The sequence below is a fragment of the Cervus canadensis genome, chromosome 6 (assembly GCF_019320065.1).
Source record: "Cervus canadensis isolate Bull #8, Minnesota chromosome 6, ASM1932006v1, whole genome shotgun sequence".
Taxonomy (NCBI): Eukaryota; Metazoa; Chordata; class Mammalia; order Artiodactyla; family Cervidae; genus Cervus; species Cervus canadensis.
Window position 1 is genome coordinate 47,722,835 of NC_057391.1, and position 20,763 is coordinate 47,743,597.

Below are 20,763 nucleotides of genomic sequence, written 5' to 3' on the forward strand. Positions count from 1 at the left end.
TAGGCAGGCAGATTTTTTACCACTGAGCCACCAGGGAAGCTCCTAGTGATAGCTTTTATCATGAATGAATGGACGTTGAATTTTACCAAATGCTTTTTCTGCACCTATTTAGATGATCAAGTGGCTTTCATCTCACTGATTTGCATATCTTGAACCATCCTTGCAATTCTGGAATGAATACAACTTGATCATGGTACATGATCTTTTTTATGTATAGCTGGATACAGTTTGCTAATATTTCATTGAGAATTTATGCAACTATATTCATCAAAGATACTGGCCTGTAATTTTCTTTTTTTGTGGTATCTTTGTCTGGTTTTGCTATCAGGGGTGGTTTCATAGTATGACTTTGGTAGTGTTTCTTCCTCTTCAATATTTTGGAATACTTTGAAAGGGATAAGTTTTTCTTTGCATGTTTGGTAGAATTCTCCAGTAAAGCCATTTGGTCCTGGACTTTTTTGTTTGCCAGGAGTTTTTGGTTTGGGGGTTTGTTTGTTTGTTTGATTATAGATTCTATTTCATTTCTAGAGATCATTCTGTTCAAATTACCTGTTTCACTTTGACTCAGTTTTGACAAACTTGTTTACAGAAACTTATCCATTTTTTCTAGGAATTCCCAATTTGTTGGCATATATTCACAGAATTTATGAGTTTTAAAAATTTCTACAATATTGGATGTTATTTTTCCTCCTTCATTTCTTATTTTATTTGGGTCCTCTCTCTTTTCTTCTTGGTGAGCCTGGCTAGAGGTGTCAATTTTGCTGTTTATACTTTCAAACAATCAGCTCTTGGTTTCACTGATTTTTTTTTCTATTTTTTAAAATTTCTGTTTTATTTTCTCTTTGATCACTATTATTTTATTCCTTCTGCTGACTTCAGATTTTATTTGTTCTTCTACTTCTCTTAGGTGGAAGCTTCAGTAGTTTGAGATTTTTCTTGTTTTTGAGGAAGCCTGTATTACTATAAAATTCCTTCTTAGAACTGCTTTTGCTGCATCCCATAGATTTTGTAAAGTTGTTTTCATTGTCATTTGTCTCAAGATGTTTTGTAATTTCCTTTTTGATTTCATTGTTACTCACTGGTTTTTTAGTAGCATATTGTTTAGTCTTCATGTAATTTTTTTTCCCTCATTTTTCTTTCTTTGGCTGATTTTTAGTTTCATACCATTGTGGTCAGAAAAAATGCTTGAAATAATTTCTATCCATCTTAATGACCAAATCTGGTTGATTATATCTCCTAAATGTCTATGGAATCTGTCTACTCTCTATTTCTTTACAATCTTAGTTCAAGTCACTACAATCTCTTATTTGCCCTCCTACAATCGTCTCCTAACTAAATACATGTCCATTCTTGCCTCGAAGTCCAAAGCATCTCAACACATTATTGACCAGGGGATTTTTGCAGAAACTAATGTCTATGGCATTAATAGGTTTTCAGTCAATAATGTGTTAATGTTACATAAGGGTATCACCACTAGTGATATACTGTTTAGCCATGAAATAAGGTTCATTGAGAAAACTTAGAAGTAGAGAAATAGCAGGATGCACACCTTCCCTCAGCTATCATTATGTCACAGAAATGCATACTCAATCCAGAAACAGATCTAATGTAGAATGAGTTCTAGGAGAGGGACACTCTTTCCAACCACATAGGAAAACTGCAAATACCTAGATGACTATTAAAGGACTTACAGGTCAGGGGTATGGCCTTGATTTAAAAAAAAAAAAGGTAACATCTAAAGTTCAATTTTGGGAAGTTCTAAAACAATCACCAATGATAGCCAGAGACCTTGTTTTCTCATCTGAAATATCTCACCCCTGCTAATAAGCAAAAGGAAAAAAGAGAGAGAGAGAGAACAAAAGGAACCATTAGGCCCTTAGGAGACCAAGGTCTATTTCTTCTTTTTTTTTTTTTGGATGGCATCACCGACTTGATGGACATGAGTTTGAGCAAGCTCCGGGAGTTGGTGATGGACAGGGAAGCCTCGCGTGCTGCAGTCCATGGTGTCCGCAAAGAGTCGGACATGATTGAGCAACTGAACTGAATTGTGGCTTATAGGATCTTAGTTCCCTAACCAGGGATTGAACCCAGGCCCTGGCAATGAAAGCGCCAAGTCCCAACCCCTGGACCACCAGGGAATTCCCTATTTTTCCTTTTAACTGAGAACTCTACAAGATCTGGTATCTATTTCTTGAGCCTTACATCATGCCTCCTATTTTCTATGCTTTAGTCACATAGGCCTTCTTTGAACTCCTTACAAAGTTAGGTTATTTCCCTCCTCAGGGCATTGCACACATGCTCCATCTGCTTAGCTAACTGCAACCCCTCTTTGTTCCTGACATTCTCAAATAGGTTATAAGTCTAATAAAAGTACTCACAGTATGTTGTATGCAGCCTTTACAGAGTAAATCTCAGTAGAAATGATAACTACTTGTGCAGTTATTTAACGTGTGTTTCCCTTGCCAAATCAGGAGCTGCCTTGCTCAAGCTGCAGTCCTGGTACTTAGCTGAGCACCCAGTCATAATCATGCCCAATAGATATTTTATTAAATGAATGAACAAAGTATGGACTTGAGGAGATAAGGTAAAATAAAGCAAGATGACCTAGCAGTATTTATTATGTAGCAATAATTCTGATTTTGTAGTTCTTTGGCCTTAGATTTCTGAGGAATATGGATAAATCTGGGTCCATACCTATCACACATCTAGCTTAAATATGGCAATTATACAAATAAACCCTTGCTATAACAAAGAGCAGAGCAGGAAAGCTAGGATTATGGAGTATTCCTATATAAGCAAACAAATCATTATTTTATACTGCTTTTTACAGTTCACTGATTAATGTGTTGAAGGAAACATGAAGTCAGATTCTTGACTTCAATAAGCCTGCACGCCTCAACTACTGAGGCTGCATGCCACAACTACTGAGCCCATGCACTACAACCACTGAAGCTTGAGCACCTAGGGCCTGTGGTCTGCAACAGGAGAAACCACTGCAATGAGAAGCCCATGACTACAAGGAAGAGTAGCCACCACTTGCTACAACTAAAGAAAGCCCATGGGCAGCAATAAAGACCCAGCACAACCAAAAATAAATTTTAAAAACTTTAAAAAAATCACCTGGAAAGGGTTTTTAAGAATACCCAGGTCCCACCTCTACAGATTCTGATTTAACTGAGATCATGGTGGGATCTGGGCATTGGGATTTTTCTAAAAGCTCCCTTAAAACTGTATGCTAGGCAGTTCTAGCATACAATCTGGGTTGAGAACCACTGGTTTAAGGAGAAAAGAAGTAGCTTACTGAAGAGTTAGTATTTGAAATGCTTCTTAAACGATAGGTGAAAACTGGATAGGCAAAAACAGGTGAGAATGGGGGCTTCCTTGGTGGTTCAATTGTAAAGAATCAACCTGTAAATGCAGGGTCACCGATTTGATCCATGGTTCGGGAAGATCCTACATGCTGTGGAGCAACTTAAGCCCATGCGCCACAACTACTGAGATGGCGCTCTAGAGCCTGTGCTCAGCAATAAGAGAAGGCACTGCCATGAGAAGCCTGAACACTACAACCAGAGAGTAACCCCTGCTCGCTGTAACTGAAGAAGGCCCATGCGCAGCAACAAAGACTGAGGACAGCTAAAATATAAATAAATAAAGTATAGAATTTAAAAAAAAATCAATAAATCTTCTAAAGAAAAGGGGGGTGAGAATGTAAACTAAGGGATTAACAAGTAAGAAATGGCAATAAAAGTGCATAAATGGGAAAACATAAAGTGTATATGGGGATGAAGGGTTATTAATGAGTAGACAGACCATTATGGCTGAAGCAAAGTGTTGGCACAAGGGGACAGTAGAAAATATCTTGCATTTTTATCCTCTAGGAACTGGGTTCTACTGAACATTTTTGCTATATTACTGACATGATCAGAGCAATATTCTGCCACAGAAGTCTAGAGATAAGTTGATGAACTCCTGAATTAAGTGGCAGCTCTAAAAATGGAAGGGCTGAAGAGATGACAAGAGGGATGAATCAGTAAGTTTTTTTTTGGCAAAGCCATAAATGGCACAATGAAAAGAATTTAAAGTCACACTGATAACTATAATAATAGAAAAAACACTATCATGCAAACAAATTTTGATTCTTTCCTCTAAAGTCCTTTAGATCTCAAATGTAAACATCCATCATCAGCAGTCATCCTAGTTCTATCTCTAGGGTTTATCTTCTTTATCCTTAGAAAGAAAATAAATACGTTTCAATGCAGTAATCTGTGCAAAGGGAGTTGAGACCTAAATAAATACAAAAAACTGATTTCCACTCTAAAGAATTAATAATTACCTTTGTAATTTGATGGTTAAAGAATATTATGCTAAATTTTTTTATTTTGAAGCAGATTGTAAGCCACCTCTAAATCAAGCTCCTTTAGTTCAGAATAACAACAGCTATTTCTATATCATACCTTGTATTTGGTCATGGTGCTAAAATGATTATTCCGAAAGAACACACAAAGTTCTCCTTCCTGAACCGTTGAAGTTAGTTCACATAATCCATGGTATGTCAGTTGAGTGGCTGTGTTATTTAGAAACTGCTCAGCTACAAAGCCTAGGAACCAATGCATAATATTAAATGGAAGAATAATTTCAAAATTTAAAAGTTTTTCTATTTACACTGTGTTCCAAGTATGAAGAAAGGCCAATCAAAGTAAGACTTTTCTATTATAACATGATGGTGCCAAACTGGAGATTCTTCTTTATTATTCTGCTATGGAAGATAGGTCTGACAATTCCAGGCTAAAGAAATAATTATCTGAAATTCTTTTTATCAATAAATGCACTTACTCATACCACACCTACTTTTGCAAAGAATTTCAATAAAAGAAACAGATACAATAAAACTAAAACCCAATATAACAAATGAGAAAGCAAGGGTTAGCAACTTAAAAACTGGGTAGGAGCAAAAGTTGTATGTTAACAACCTCTTCCCTGAAGGATAGGTGTTCAGAAATTAAAAGCAGCTTCAAGAAACTGAGTTGCTTAAGATTTTGACGAAGATCTCAGATAATTCTCCATTCACAAACTGCTCAATTCATGCCTTAAAACTAAAGGTAGGCATAAAACCTAACAGAAAACAGTGGGGTAACCAATGACATTTTTATTCTATTCTCCTCCAACATATGCCACTCATTATATAGATATATTAAAATCAGAAATAGAAATCATTTCTTTTCAAACATAATGAAATCCAAAGAAGCTTTCTGGGGTTTAATTTAAAAGATATGTATGTACGGTTGATCCTCATTATTAACATGGGTTCATATCTGCAAATTTGTCTATCTAAAATTTATAACTCCAAAAATAAATACTTATTGCATTCCTAAGTATGTACAAAATAGCAAAAAAATTGAGTTACCCAATATGCACATTCCCCACCGAAGGCAAAATAAGCAACACTGTGCCTTCTTGTTTCAGCTCTCATACTGTGAAGAAGTGTCATTTTCATGTTCTATGTAATGCCACACTTTCACATTTTGTGAAATTTTTGTGCTTTTTTGGGGTGATTTTTAGTGCGTAAAATGGTTCCTAAGTATAATGTTGAAGTTAGTGTTCCTAAGCACACAAAGGTTGTGATGTGCCTTAGAATACATATTTTTTACAGCTTCGGTCAGGCAGTTACAGGGCTGTTGGCTATGAGTTTAATGTTTATGAGTCAACAGAGGTGTCTCTAAACAGGAACACACACAAAAAACAAGGTTATCTCTTGACAAGCTGAAGAAAATGTGACCAGAAGCTCACAGCTACCTAATCTTGTGTTTCCCTTGAGAGTAGTGGTTTGGTATTGGCTAATTCAGTGTTCACAGCAACTTTACAGGACATAACTTTCAGTAATAATGAAAATCAATTGTATAAATATTTTAAAAGCCTGTATTTCTCTCTTTCCTTCTTTATTTTCCTTTCTCCTTTTGCTCCCTTTCTTTAAAAAGGAATGGAGGGGAGGAGAATGCTCTTAAAAGTTTTATAAGTGAGCAGGGAAGTGCAGATTAGGGAGTAAAGATGAATCTGTGTTAAGAAACTGACACCTCAACAAAAAATTGAAAAAAAAGTTGGTAGAAACTTGGTAGGGCCAGAGGCAGCTGTATAATATAGGTTTATTCCACTCCCTTATCATCCCTAACTTTTATTTATTTTCTAGAATTGTGAGTTAAGTTTTATTTGGGGCAAAATGAGGACTGCAGCCCAAGAGACAGCACCTCAGATAGCTCTGAGAGACTGGTCCAAAGAGCTAGTGGAGGAAGGTAATAATATAAGATTTTGGTGAAGGGGGAGTTCAATGCAGCCAAGCACTCATTTTACAAAAGGTTTTCTGCTAGTCACAAGGAGCTGATGTCACCATGAAGGGATTTAGTGCTTTTCTAGATATGAGGAGATGCAAAGATTGGGATCATGAAATCATTCCTGAAAATACCTTACTATCTAAAGACCTGTTACACCAGTTTCCCTGGAGCACAGAGTGCCTCACTCTCCACACTGAATTCCCTTCAGGGAGTGTCGAAGGTCAGCAGCTGCAGCAGCACAGACAGATGGCTAATGCCCTTGTTGTTGTTCTTCACTTGCTGGCAATGCTCTCAGCAAGTGCCAATTTGTAGTTGACAGGCAAGTGTCAATTTATAGTTGACAGGGCCCATCCCTCACTTTCAGCGTCAAGTCACAGCACTTCTAGCTACAAACTGGTTGTAAAAAGTTACCAATATACCAAGCTATTCCAATGAATTGGTAAAGTAGGAGGGGAAGTGCAAAAAGTTATACAGAAAACCACAGCCAAAGGAAACTTATAGCACATCTGCAACTTCTTGGGTTTTATACATTTAGAAATAAGATTCCCCTTAATTGTTATCATTACTTTGCTAAATACTAAGTTACTAAGTGAAACGTATTAGTTATATACTAAAGCACTTACTATTATCTAACATTTAAAATGTAAGCATTATGTCTCTGTGAGAAGTACCATTGCTGTTAGAATATTCATGTAATTAAACACTTCTTTCAGAAAGATGTTTCTAAATGTCCCTTCCATACCACACTCACACAACATCCTCTCCATAAAACTGTTTCAAAAAGATACAAAAATTCAGTGGAGCTATAGTACAATATTACTTTCATATATAAATTCCAAAATTTAACCCTAGAAAAGTCTTTCTCAGCTATTTGTTTCTAACAATCAGGACATGGATTCAGAGAGAAGAAGTGACTTGCTTAAGGACATAAAACTAGTTATGGCAAAGTGAAGATTGGAACTTAACTGGCATTAAGTTAAAAAATTTACTGCATTATAAATGCAAATTTATTGCATTATAAATGTAAACTGGACTTTATTTCTTCCTGAACCACAGAGCATAGCTTAATTTAGACTTAAATGTTTCCTAATTCTTCTACCAACTTGTAACAGTGACATATTCAAAAGCCTAATTTAGTTTTAACTTTTCATAACTAAACAAATTATGGAGTTTCAAAGCATAATATAAGCAATTATGTATTAATTACAAATGGCAAAGCGCATCTTTCCGATAAAAAAATCTGGTAAGTATCACCTTAATTAAATTTGAACATCACCAACAATGGGATAGTCAGACATGATATGCCACTCGATTTGATGCACTAGGAAAGACACAATGTCACCTATGTAGTAACCACACTGAAAATATTTAACACAAGTCTACTTAGGAGGAAACAATCAAATGAATCAAAATTGAGGACTATTTTATAAAACAATTAGGCTGGATTATAAAGAAAAGTAAATACCACAAAAGACCAAAAAGAAAAATAGATAGAGATCTGTTCTAAATTACAGGAGACTAAGTTGGGTATGATAATTAAATGATACCTGATTGAAGCCTATATTGAAAAAGCTTAAAAGTTATAAGGGGCATTATTGGGATAACTTGGGAATTTTGAATATAAATAGTACGTTAGATACTGGTAGTATATCAATGCTAAATTTCCTGAGATAATTATATTGTGATTACAGAGGAATATTCTTTGTTCTTAGAAGACAAATACTGGAGAGTTAATGGATAGTGTTATAATATTTGCAATTAATTATTACATGATTTAGGAAAAAAAATTGTGGGTGTGTGTGAATACAGAAAGAAAGTAAAACTTGAATACATTAGTAATTGGTGAATTTAGATGAAACATATATATGTATGTACATACATACACACATATTCATTTTGCTATTCCAACTTTATGGGTTGGAGTTTTTTCAAAATGAAAGAGAAAGAAAAACAAAAGGAAATCAATTTTATTTAATCAAAAATAATATGAGCTCAAACTACAATCTTCAGTGTTTATGGCACATAATAAAGGCTCAATAGGTACTTGAATAAGTGAATATGCTGGAAAAATTTCCTTAAGCTTTTTTTTTTTAAATCTAGAAACAGTTGTTAAAGAAATTATTCCTGAGAGAGCACCTAGAATTAATGACAAGCTTTGTGGAGTCTGGCAGCTAGTAATGAGCTATTTTTTTCCCTGCTGACTTTTGCTGCCATGCTACAACCCATCATTATAACTTGAATCAAAAAAATATTAACATCAAAAAGAGGCAGCAAATAATAAATATTCTATGTACACAAAAAGTTCTGAACTTTTACTTACGAGATACTGCCATCAGAAGAAAACAAATATTTTCTGAAAGAAGTTGAAAGGATGTCTAATTCTATTTGACCGATAGCTAAATAATATTTCTTTTTCATAAAAAAAGAATGATAGTAAAAGTATTTCTTGTATTCTGTACCTTACGGAAATGAAACATTTGAATTAAAAAAAAAAAGCAGTTACCATCTAAGGCCAAAGTTCAATAATTTTTAATACAGAATGAAATAATAAAACATTTTGGGATATTTTATGATTCAGAAGGAAAGTTACAATTGTAAGGCTAAATAGAAAAAGAAAGCAGACTTCTTCAGCTGAATAATATACCCAAGAAAATATGATGAAGAAAATGGAAAAAAAAAAAAAAGAAAATGGAAAAAAGCTAACTGCTACGTTATATAAGTAAAAAGATCCATTGTGGTCTTTCATTTCATTACTGATGTCATAGTGCCTTTATACATGCAGCCACTGAGACTGAATATTTATTTCAAACAGACTACATATTTGTAATTTCTTATAAACAAAAAACTAGTTGAGCTTTTTAACTGTATTGAATTCCATATATAATTTTTCTTTGAAATGGAAATCTGATAAGCACAATTTCACCATTACAAAATTCATATATCAAGGAATTAATCAGCTTGGTATATATTACCTGGAAATTCTGTACCACTAAAGAGGAAGATTCCTTCTTGTTTTTACCAAGATGTTCTTCTCAAGTTATCAATATTATACAAATTAGCTACCTTTCTCATTATCTCAGAAATCAATGCTAGAGAAATAATAATATTAAATAGCTGTAAAACCACTTTGAGAAAAAGGAGAAGTGAGGAACAGACTGTTTTTCAGTTGCTATTCATTCTGCTGGTGTAATAAGTGCTACCCATGTTACAATGCAGCCTCACTTGGTGAAAATGCTGTTAATAGTGTTTCCTATAGTTTCTTACCTCATAAATATATTCATCCAAATATCACTTATTGGCTATCATTTTATCTGTTAACACTTTCCAGATCCAATTGTTCTCTCAATTATTATTGAATAGCATACTGAAAGTTACTGAGAAAGTAGGAATCCACAGAGAGGTAATTTCTTTGTAGCCTGCTTTCTAAGAATATTTACAGAGCATGGATAAAGAATGGAATGTTCTAGTGAGTGGAATTTTGTTAACTAAGGGAAGACATTTTTTGTGACAGCTTTTCTTGCTCCTCTCTCCCCTAAAATTTAAACTTTGCTGTCTTAGGCTGTAGTGAAAGAGGTGTCACACAAATCAATCATCAATATCCCTGAATATTTATGCCTGGATAGTGAAAGTGAAGTCGCTCAGTCGTGTCTGACTCTTTGCAACCCCATGGACTGTAGCCTACCAGGCTCCTCCATTCATGGGATTTTCCAGGCAAGAGCACTGGAGTGGATTGCCATTTCCTTCTCCAGAGGATCTTCCCAACCCAGGGATTGAACGCGGGTCTTCTGCATTGCAGACAGACGCTTTACCATCTGAGCTACCAGGGAAGTCAATTGAGCAATAATCAGTTGGGTTCTTATTAACCAATATAGTTTGAGATTCACTTACATACCTTCTTTCATATGTTCTTAGATATTCTTGTAGTCACTTAGCTTTAATTTTATAACATATAGTGATTATAATCGATTTTTGTTACACTTCATGTGAAAGAAGTGTGTCTGAGACAGAAAGATGAAGCTTATCACCTACTTTTCACTATTTCTCTTTCTTCTGTTAATCCTTCAACCCGAGAAGAACAGGAAACTTAGTATTTGTGTATATTTATGAAAAAGTGAAGTGGGTGTTGGGGAAATTATACCAAATGCTATGGTTCCTGACAGCATTTTGGTTTCAAATCTGCTCTTCCCTTCACTGACCGGAACACAGTTTTAAAAAAAGAAAAAAGAAAGAAACCACTTCTATATTGATGAATTTAGCAATACTTACTTTTAGCTAAGAATTAGGAAAACTGATGATCAAGAGTGTACTCTGATCCAGAACAGAACTTTAACATACTATATTATACTGAAATATAAGGCAGAGCTCTACTAAAATGAACATGAGTACCATAACACACATCTCACTCAGTCAACTAAAGTGTTCAGGATGAATTATAAAGTTCCCTCAGTACTCCCAAATAATAACCCTTTTTTAAAAGAGCAATTATCAGTAACCCCTGGTAATCGGCAATATCAAAGATAGCAAGTGATTCCAAAGACTTTTATTAGAATCCAGGCCTGATCTTACAAGGCAAGTAAAAAAGGTTCTAGGAAAAACCTTTCACTGGCACCTTTATGAATAATTACTTCTTTTTTTAAAATAATTACTTCTTTTAATTCCCACAGGTAGCATCACTTTTATTTTTAGAAGTTGTATTTAAGACATTTAAAAGATATTAAATTATAAGACAAGTTATTCTGCCAAGAATAAGTCAGGTATTAGCAGCACTCACCCACCTTCACTAACCAGCTCACTATTTTCTGACTGCTTACAAGAGATGATCTTCTCCACTAGCTGGTTGTAGCTGCAGTTACCAACAGCTTTTACAATGTCATCAATCTAGAAAACAAATGACTGTCTCACTAATCATGATAAAGTTATTATAAAAACAGTAACAAAAAAACCCACATCACTCTTGAGGGTTTTATTCTAATATGATACTAAATTTAAAATTATTACTTATGAAAAAAAATCATCACTAAAATCAACACCCAACAGTTTTCAAATTTGTTTATAGCTCACTATAGCATAGTATGAAAAATACTGCTTAGCTATATTTCAATTATGCAAAAAATTATAAAATGGAATTATTATATACAACTTTATTTCTAAAGATTGTAAAGATGTATTTAAGTGATTAAAATAAAAAAAGTAATCTATTTCAGGAAGAAAATTAAGACAATCCCATTTTTTTAAATTGAAAAACAAATGTTTTGTATTTAAAGCAAGGCAAATCTAAAAGATGTTAATCTATGGGTTAACAAGGTTTTCCCATTTTATTACTTAGTTCCTAGCAAAGTATACTGGAGATACAAGTAAGCATAACTAATGTTACTTCCCTAAAGGAAAGTTAATATATATTCTTAAGGGAAAATATTTGCCTCATGATTCTTATTTTGTCTGTGGAGGTACAGCAGAAAAATAAATTCAAATTTTTAAAGTATAGGACAATAAAATTGGGCATCTCTACTCTCCTTCCATTATACTTTGCTTTGACTGTTGAAGAAAAAAAATAGATGTCTGTTGTCTAAACAACTTACTTTGATTGCACTCCCATTCCTGAAATATATTTGTAAGTTATTTACATGTACTTAATTAATATATTAACATAAATTTACACAATGAAATAAAAAATAAGAGGGGCAATATTCTCTTTCCATATCCAAATGATCTTCTAGAATACTACAAGAACCAACAGATTTGCACAAGGAACAGAACAGTGGTTTTTAAACAGAGAGTGTTTTAAAAAGTTAAAAGATTTCAAGACTCAAGTTGTTTCTCAAGTATCTAAGTTTTCATTCCACTGCAGTATAGCAAAGTTTGAGAACAACTTCTTTAGGCTATAATTTATTTCCTCTCCGTCTGCAAAATTTAAGGATGGTAAAAGCCTCTTAATCATGCAAGTGTACTAATGGTTGGCTGAAGATAAGTTAATTGAATAAGTTAAAGCAGAGAACTGTGGAAAATATTATATACATATCTTAAACATTTCATGTTAACTTAAAACACAACTGTATTCACTTGTCAACTTTCTGACACAGAGCCAAAATAAGGCTGTTTCTTTGAAAGTGGATCTTTTGGCTATGATTCTATATAAACGACACAAGAATATGCCTTCCAGTTTTAATTTATTTAAAATGAAAACTTAGGCCCTTAAGAAGCAGTTTGAGAGTGTAATCTCTTTAGATTTTCATTATTTTTTGGAATATCTTTACTGATTACAGCAACTATCTTCAGTATTCAACTTCATTAACTCTTTCCAAAGTACTGAATTTTCAATCCTAAGAAATCCACAAAAATACACCTAGAATAATACATGATCAATATATAAAAATTAGTTGTACTTCTATAGACTAGCGATGAACAATACAAAGATTTCAAGTTTTCATAGGCAGAATCTCTACATTAGTATTTCATCAATTAACTCATTTGGATGTCTTTTATGTACTACTATGTGCCAGGTGCTATTAGAGAAACCAAAGACTAAGCAGTGAATAAAATAGATGGTTTAGCAAATATATATTATACTAAGCAGTTGTATGTAGTGGTAAGAAGCTGTTCTTTGTTTTCATTGTACTATAGCATTCCATAGTATGAATGTAACAGTTATTCATTCATCTTTTGATGGATATTCAAGTTGTTTTCAGTTTGGGGTGATGACAAATAACACTGCTATGAACTCTCTTTGTACATTTATCCTGTTTCACAAATCTAGATTTTCTCTAGTAAATGTGCCTTGTCAAATTCCTGAGTGGTATCCTCAACTTTACTAGATAACTCCAAACTGCTTTCCAAAGGAGGTAGTCAGTTTATGTTATCATTAGCATCGAATGAAAATTCTCTATATTGCATATCTTCTCCAACATTTAGTATTGTCAGACTTCTAAATGTTAGCCATTCTGATATGTGTATTTTGACTGTAATTTGCATTTGCCTGATGACTAGTTCATATGTTCACTGGTCATTTGGGTATCCATTTTTTTAAGTGTTTCTTCAAGCCTGTTTTGAAGAATTTTAGCTTTGCTAGTCTTCTTTATTATATATTTATTTTCTATTTTAATACTTTTGCTCTTAAGATAGATACATAGCTCATTAATTTTTAGTCTTTTACTATCCCTTAATATATGACTTTTACGGCTTTAAAAACTGTTTTAGCTAAATCTCACAAATTTTGATAAAGATTTAGTTGCTGTGTAGTTTAAAATATACTGTTTCATTATGAGTTTTTGACTCAAACAGTCTCTACTGATTTTTTCTAATGATTTCTAGATTACTTACATTGTGGTCAGAGACTATTTTACACCTTGTTTATTTTTTTTTTTTTTTTACACTTCATTTATTTTAAATCCTTATAAATTTGTTGAAACTTGGCTTTATAACAGCATTAGGTCAAGTTGTATAAATTTCATTAGTGCATAAAAAGAATGGATAGTCAGGTTCATAGGAAACAAGGAAAGGCTGAGAAAGCAGCATAGACAAGGGGAGACTATGAAGATACAATGATTAAAATGCAATATAATATCCTGAATTGGATTCTGGAACATAAAAAAAATTAGTGAAAAAATCAGTGAAATGTGAGAACTGTAATATAGTTAATAGTAAGGTACCAACATTAAATCTCTAAGTTTTGACACATCCATTATGGTCATGTAAGAGTAGGGGAAATTGGGTGAAGAATGTATGGGAATTCTGAATACCATCTTTGCAACTTTCCTGTAAATCTAGAATTAGTCAAAAATTAAAAGTTCATTAATTTTTTGAAAAGAATATATGTTTATTAGGTTATCTTTTCTGCTTCTATCAATTGTAGTGAAAAGTATTTTAAAAGCTTCCAGTACGACAAATTTCTTTCTTCTTATTAAATTCTGCTTTATGTACGTGGAGCTTATGTTATTAGATGCATACAAATTCTGTTTTCCATTGTTAAAAACTGACCTTTACTCTCTGTGGCGATTCCCATGAGTCCAAGGAATAAACAGTCAATCAGGGTATTTATTTTCCAGGTGTCTCGAGACACATAAACACTTGAAATGATTATATCTTCTTAGCAAATTAAACATTCTGTCATTAGTAATGCTTTTCGACTCAAAAGTCTATTCTTTCTGATATTACTATTGGTACATCAGTTTTCTTTTGATTAGCAATGTATGGCATCTCTTTTATCTATTTGCAATCATTCTGTTTAACTTCAGACTATTTTATATATGTCTCTTGTAACAGCAAATATATATGTCTTAATCCAACCTCAGAATCACTGACTTTTAACTACAGCATTTAGTCCTATTGATATTACTATAATTATTCATATATTTGAATATATTAAATCTACCGTTCTCTCTTTCCCATCAGCTCTATATTTCTTTACCTCTTCTTTCTTCTTTTTGGATTAATCCTTTTACTAATCCAGAAGTTACCTACTATGTTTTCTATTCTTTTCATGGTTATTCTAAAGGAGCGTTATCCATCTGCACATGCTGTGATAATGGAAATATTCCAAATATTTGTTGCCCAGTAAGATACCCACTAGTCACAGGTGGCTACTGAGCAATTTAAAGTGTGTCTAGTGAAACTTAGGAAGTAAATATTTAATTAAATTTAACTAGCCATATTTGGCTACCATATTGGACAGAGAAGTTATAAGAACTATAATATCAACTCTTATCATATCAAACTTAGAACTTAATATTCTCTTCTTGATCAATTAATTCTAGGCCCTTAGAAAACTTTACCCTTCTCCCAGCTTATTATTTTTTCATATGCTAATGTTTTTAAACTGTAAAGGATGATGTTATTCTTTAATATAGTCAACAATGATTTAAATTTATCATGTTATTTTCTCTCCACTCACTCTTCCATCTGGGATCACTTTCTTTCTTTTCAAAATCCTTGTTCAGAATTTCCCTCAACAGTGGTCTACTGGCAGGAAACTATCTTAATTCAATTAATCTAAAAATGACTTTAGGGACTTCCCTGGTGGTCCAGGGGCTAAGACTGCACTCTCAACACAGGGAGACCAGGTTAGACCCCTGGTCAGGGAACTAGATCCCACATGCTGCAATTAAGAGTTCACATGCTGCAACTAAAGATCCTGCATCTAAGGCTTGGCACAGACAAATAAATAAATAAATATTTTTTAAAAAGATGAAGCCAATCTTAAAAATGATTTTATTTCTCTCCATTCTTGAGAGAATTTTTCTGGGAACAGGAAATAGACTAGCATTTGTCTTCTTTCAGCACACTGAATGTATGATTTTCACTGTTATCTGGCTTCAAATGTTGCACTTAAAGAATTAATTATCAATAATGGAGAAATACCTTCTCAGTGGCTGAATTAGTGTCCATCTACCATCCAGAGAATGACATTTATTTGCAAGATAATTATTTGCAGTACACATATTCAAAGGATACAAAGAATCAGCCAGTGCCAAGAGATATTTCATAGAAACCTATGGATTTTAAGCTTTTGCCTTGTTCTTTTTTCTTTCTCAGCTTAAAATCCGTCACTCATGAAACAAGTAAGTAAAAATAGATAAAAAGCACAGCTCTCAGGCCCAAGATTTTGAAAACCACTGTGCAGTCCAGAAAAACCTGATGAACAATTTGTATCCTACATTAGAGTATACTTTTCTCTAAGCCTATAAATTCAACTGTTTGCCAGACAATATGCAGCTACACATACAGTCAGAGGGATAATCTAAATCCAGTTTTTAAGAACTCAGAATTAAGTCCCTTAGGCCATAAGTTCATTTTCCTCAAGAATCTAGGCTACCTGGCACTGCCATTTGCCAGGATCCAAAATGATTTACCTTGGAGGAATCAGATGCTGGACATGTCTAGACTTTTTAGTGATGTTCTCAAGAGTCAGAGTGCCAAAATAAATAAACAGATGTCTGCTTACAGCAAGCCTTTCACTGCTCAGAAATACCAGTTACCTTTAAAGGACAGGGGTGAAGAAACACTACCAAATCTTTGCTATATGATCTCTCCGTCTCTGTAGGTAATGCATGCATGAATGTTTCATTTCATCAGTTAATATTTACTGAGAATCTTCTATGTGCCAGGCACTGTTCTTAACAATAAGAGCCTAGCCTTCACAAAACATACACTCTACTGGGAGATGACAGTTAATCAAGTAAATAAACAATTCTAGATAATGACTTGGGAAAAGGAGGGTGACTAATTTCAACAAGGGAAGGCCTCTCTAACAAGATGATATTTGATCTAAGACCTGAATAATGAGGAGACCAGAAATGGAAAGATATGGGAGAACAATGTGTTAGGGCAGTAAAACAGTGTTCCACAGTGGGCAATCAGCTAGTACAAAAACCTGAGCTAGAAATGAGCTCTGTATATCTCAAAAATAGGAAGGCAGCTGGTGTTGGAGGGCAGTAAAAAGGTGGGAGAATTACCTAAGAGGCGAAATTGGATATGAGACAGAATTTAGATTATGCAGTGTATCATAAAAGTTCTAATAAAGATATTGTATCTTACTATAAAGAATGATATAATGCCATCTGCAGCAACATGGATGAACCCAGAGATTGCCATATTAAGTGAAGTAAGTCAGATAGGGACAGATATATGACATCACTTATACGTGGAATCTAAAAAAAATGGTGCAAATTGACTTATTTACAAAACAGAATTAGAGTCACAGATGTAGAAAACAAACTTATGATTACCAGGGCTAGAAGCGGAAGGGGGGATAAATTGGGAGATTGAGAGACTGACATATCCACACTACTTTATATAAATAAATTAGTAATAAGGGCCTGCTGTATAGTATAAAGAACTCTACTCAGTACTCTATAATGGCCTATATTGGGAGAAGAATCTAACAAGCAGTGGATATATGTATAACTGACTACACTTCCCTGTAAACCTGAAACTAACACAAGATTGTAAATCAACTATACTCTAACGAAAATTTAAAAAAAAAAGATTTTGTATCTTATTCTAGTTACACTGGAGGCTTCTGATGAAAGGAGTAGGGCGCAGGGATAAAGGGGAGGGTTTATTTCACAAAGATCATTCTGAGTGCCAAGATAATTCACTGCGGGGAAGAATAATCTTTTCAACAAATGAGAGTGAGACAACTGAATATCCACATGCAAAAGAATAATGTTGGATTCCTTCCCCAAACCACATACACAAGTCAACTCAAAATCGATCAAACTCCTAAATGTAAGCACTAAAAGTATATACTTTATACTTACATACTTTATATATTGTAAATATACAAAAAACTCTTAGAACCCGATAACAAAAAGACAAATAGTCCAATTAAAAATGGCCAAGAGATTTGCAGATATTTCTCTAAAGATATACAAATGGCTAATAAGTACATGGAAAGATAATCAACAACATTAGTCATTAGAGAAATGCAAACAAATCCACAATGAGATACAACTTTACACCTACTATGATGGCTACAATCAAAAAGATAGACAATAATAGGTGTTGGTGAAGATGTGCACTCAGCTCTGTAGTCAGCCTCTAACTCCAGGAAATTATAGCCAGAAGTCTTGAGGAGATTTAGCACTCTAGAGGACTGTGCTCTTAACCTCACAATGTGGCTAATTCCATGTAAAAGCACAAAAATATAAGTATCAGAAAATGTAAACCTAGATTACTTTGCCAAATTAATAAATTTTTATGATATTTGTGTTCATATAATTTAAGATTTTGTACTTACCTGAGGGTCCACTAACCATCCATGATACAAAGGAATATCAAGAAGATCAAATACTATGCATTCTGGTGTATATTCAAAGACTCGAACACCAGTGAATTTTACATTTACATCCAAGCCTGTCTGTAGTTTGTGCAATACTGCCATAGCATCACTCATATTCTGAAAATAGAAAGGGGAAGAGAAAAAATGAGAAAAACAACAACAAAAAATATATTTAAATACAGGCATATTTACTACAAATTTTCCACTTTATCCAATTTATTCATCCTTTCCATTTTTATTATTAAGTACCTACTATGTTTCAGGGGCTTCCCTGGTGGCTCAGACAGTAAAGATTCTGCCCGCAGTGTGGGAGGCCCGGGTTTGACCCCTGGTTTGACTATGCCAAAGCCTTTGACTGTGTGGATCACAACAAACTGTGAAAATTTCTTAAAGAGATGAGAACACCAGACCACCTTACCTGCCTCCTGAGAAGTCTATATGCAGGTCAAGAAGAAACAGTTAGAAACGGACATGGAACAACAAATTGATTTCCATGGGAAAGGAGTACATCAAGAATGTATATTGTCATCCCGTTTGTTTAACTCACATGCAGAGTACATCATGTGAAATGCAGGGCTGGATGAAGGCACAAGCTGGAATCAAGATTGCCGGGAGAAATATCAATAACCTCAAATATGCAGATGACACCACCCTTATGGCAGAAAGTGAAGAAGAACTAAAGAGCCTCTTGATGAAAGTGAAAGAGAAGAGTGAAAAAGTTGGCTTAAAGCTCAACATTCAAAAAACTAAGATCATGGCATCCGATCCCATGAGTTCATGGCAAATAGATGGGAAACAATGGCATCAGTGAGAGACTTTATTTCCTTGGGCTTCAAAATGACTGCAGATGGTGACTGCAGCCATGATATTAAAAGACGCATGCTCCTTGGGAGAAAAGCTATGACCAACCTAGACAGCATATTAAAAAGCAGAGCCATTACTTTTCTGACAAAGGTTTGTGTAGTCAAAGCTATGGTTTTTCCAGTAGTCATGTATGGATGTGAGAGCTGGACTACAAAGAAAGCTGAGAGCTGAAAAATTGATGTTTTTGAACTGTGGTGTTGGAGAAGACTCTTGAGAGTCCCTTGGACTGCAAGGAGATCCAACCCATCAATCCTAAAGGAAATCATTCCTGAATATTCATTGGAAGGACTGATGCTGAAGCTGAAACTCCAATACTTTGGCCACCTGATGCGAAGAACTGACTCATTGGAAAAGACCCTGATGCTGGGAAAGATTGAAGGCAGGAGGAGAAGAGGACGACAGAAGATGAGATGGTTGGATGGTGTCACCAACTGCACGGACATGAGTTTGAGCATGCTCTGGGAGTTGGTGATGAACAGGGAAGCCTGGCATGCTGCAGTCCATGGGGCTGCAAAGAATCAGACAGGACTGAGCGACTGAAGTGAACTATGTTACAGGCATTAAATATGAGTTCTAAAGATAAAAGAGTGGATAAAACAAAGTTCTTAATCTCATGGAACTAACATTTTACTATGAGAGGAAAATACATAAATTATAATATAAAGTTAAGTATTAGTAAGAAAAATTGGATAGGATAAAGATATACAGAGAGGGGAGGGGGGCCTATTTTTAGACCAGGAAGTTCAAAGACAAAAGTTTCTAGTCAAAGAGAAAGGCCTCTCCCACTTCCAGGTATATTCCTAAAAGAATCAAAAGCACCACCTTAAAGAGACAGGTGTACACCTATATTCACTGCAGCATTATTCACAACAGCCAAGAGGTGCAAGTAGTTCAAATGTCCATTAGCAGATAAATGGATAAAGGAAACATGTTTTATATATATACACTCACACACACACACACACATACACACACATAATAGAATATTATTCAGCCTTTAAAAAAAAAGAAGGAAATCTTATTACATGTTACAACATGGATGAAACTTGAGGACATTATACTGAGTGAAATAAGCTACTGCAAAGAACAAATATTATGTGACTCCACTTATATGAGATAAATAGAGTAGTCAAAATCATGGAAATAGTAGAATGGTAGTTGTCTGGGGCTAGAGGGAGATCTGGGGAGTTGTTCAATTAGTAAAGAATTTTAGTTTTACAAGGTGAAACTGTTTTAGAGATCTGTTACACATGAATATAATATAGTTAACACTACACTTAATGGCTAAGAGAAAAAAAATGGTTAAAGAGTAAATTTTATGTTTTTTTAACCATAATTTAAACAAAAGAAAGAAAAAGAAATCAGCTATCAAGCCATGAACAGACACGGAAAAAATTTAAATGTACATTACAAAGTGAAAGAAGCCAATATGAAATGTATTGTATGATTCCATATGACACAAAATGATGGGAAAAGGCAAAACGATGGAGACAGTAAAAAGATCAGTGGAGGAGGGAGGGATGTAGTGGCAAAGAACTGAGGATTTTTAGGGCAGAGAAACTATTCTGTATGATACTATAATGGTGATACACATCATATATTTGTCAAAACCCAAAGAATGTATGGGAAGATCCCCTGGAGAAGGGAACAGCTACCCACTCCAGTATATTCTGGCCTGGAGAATTCCATGGACTGTATAGACGATTGGGGTTGTAAAGAGTCGGACATGACTGAGACACTTTCAAAGAACGTATAAACACCAAGAATGAACCCTAATGTATATGGACTTTGGATAAT

At 34.2% G+C, this 20,763-nt stretch overlaps 1 protein-coding gene across 2 annotated transcripts in view; it reads right to left on the minus strand.

The window, feature by feature from the left end:
- Positions 1–20,763, minus strand: part of MINDY2 (MINDY lysine 48 deubiquitinase 2) — a 75,895-nt gene that overhangs the window by 17,732 nt on the left and 37,400 nt on the right. Inside the window, exons 4-6 of one of the 2 annotated variants that reach the window (XM_043471834.1) lie at positions 18,061–18,219; positions 11,102–11,204; positions 4,455–4,597 (exon numbers count right to left, since the gene is read on the minus strand). In XM_043471834.1, the coding sequence (XP_043327769.1) occupies positions 4,455–4,597; positions 11,102–11,204; positions 18,061–18,219 (405 nt within the window). The remainder of the gene's footprint in view (positions 1–4,454; positions 4,598–11,101; positions 11,205–18,060; positions 18,220–20,763) is intronic. The other variant, XM_043471835.1, reaches the window with a different exon arrangement.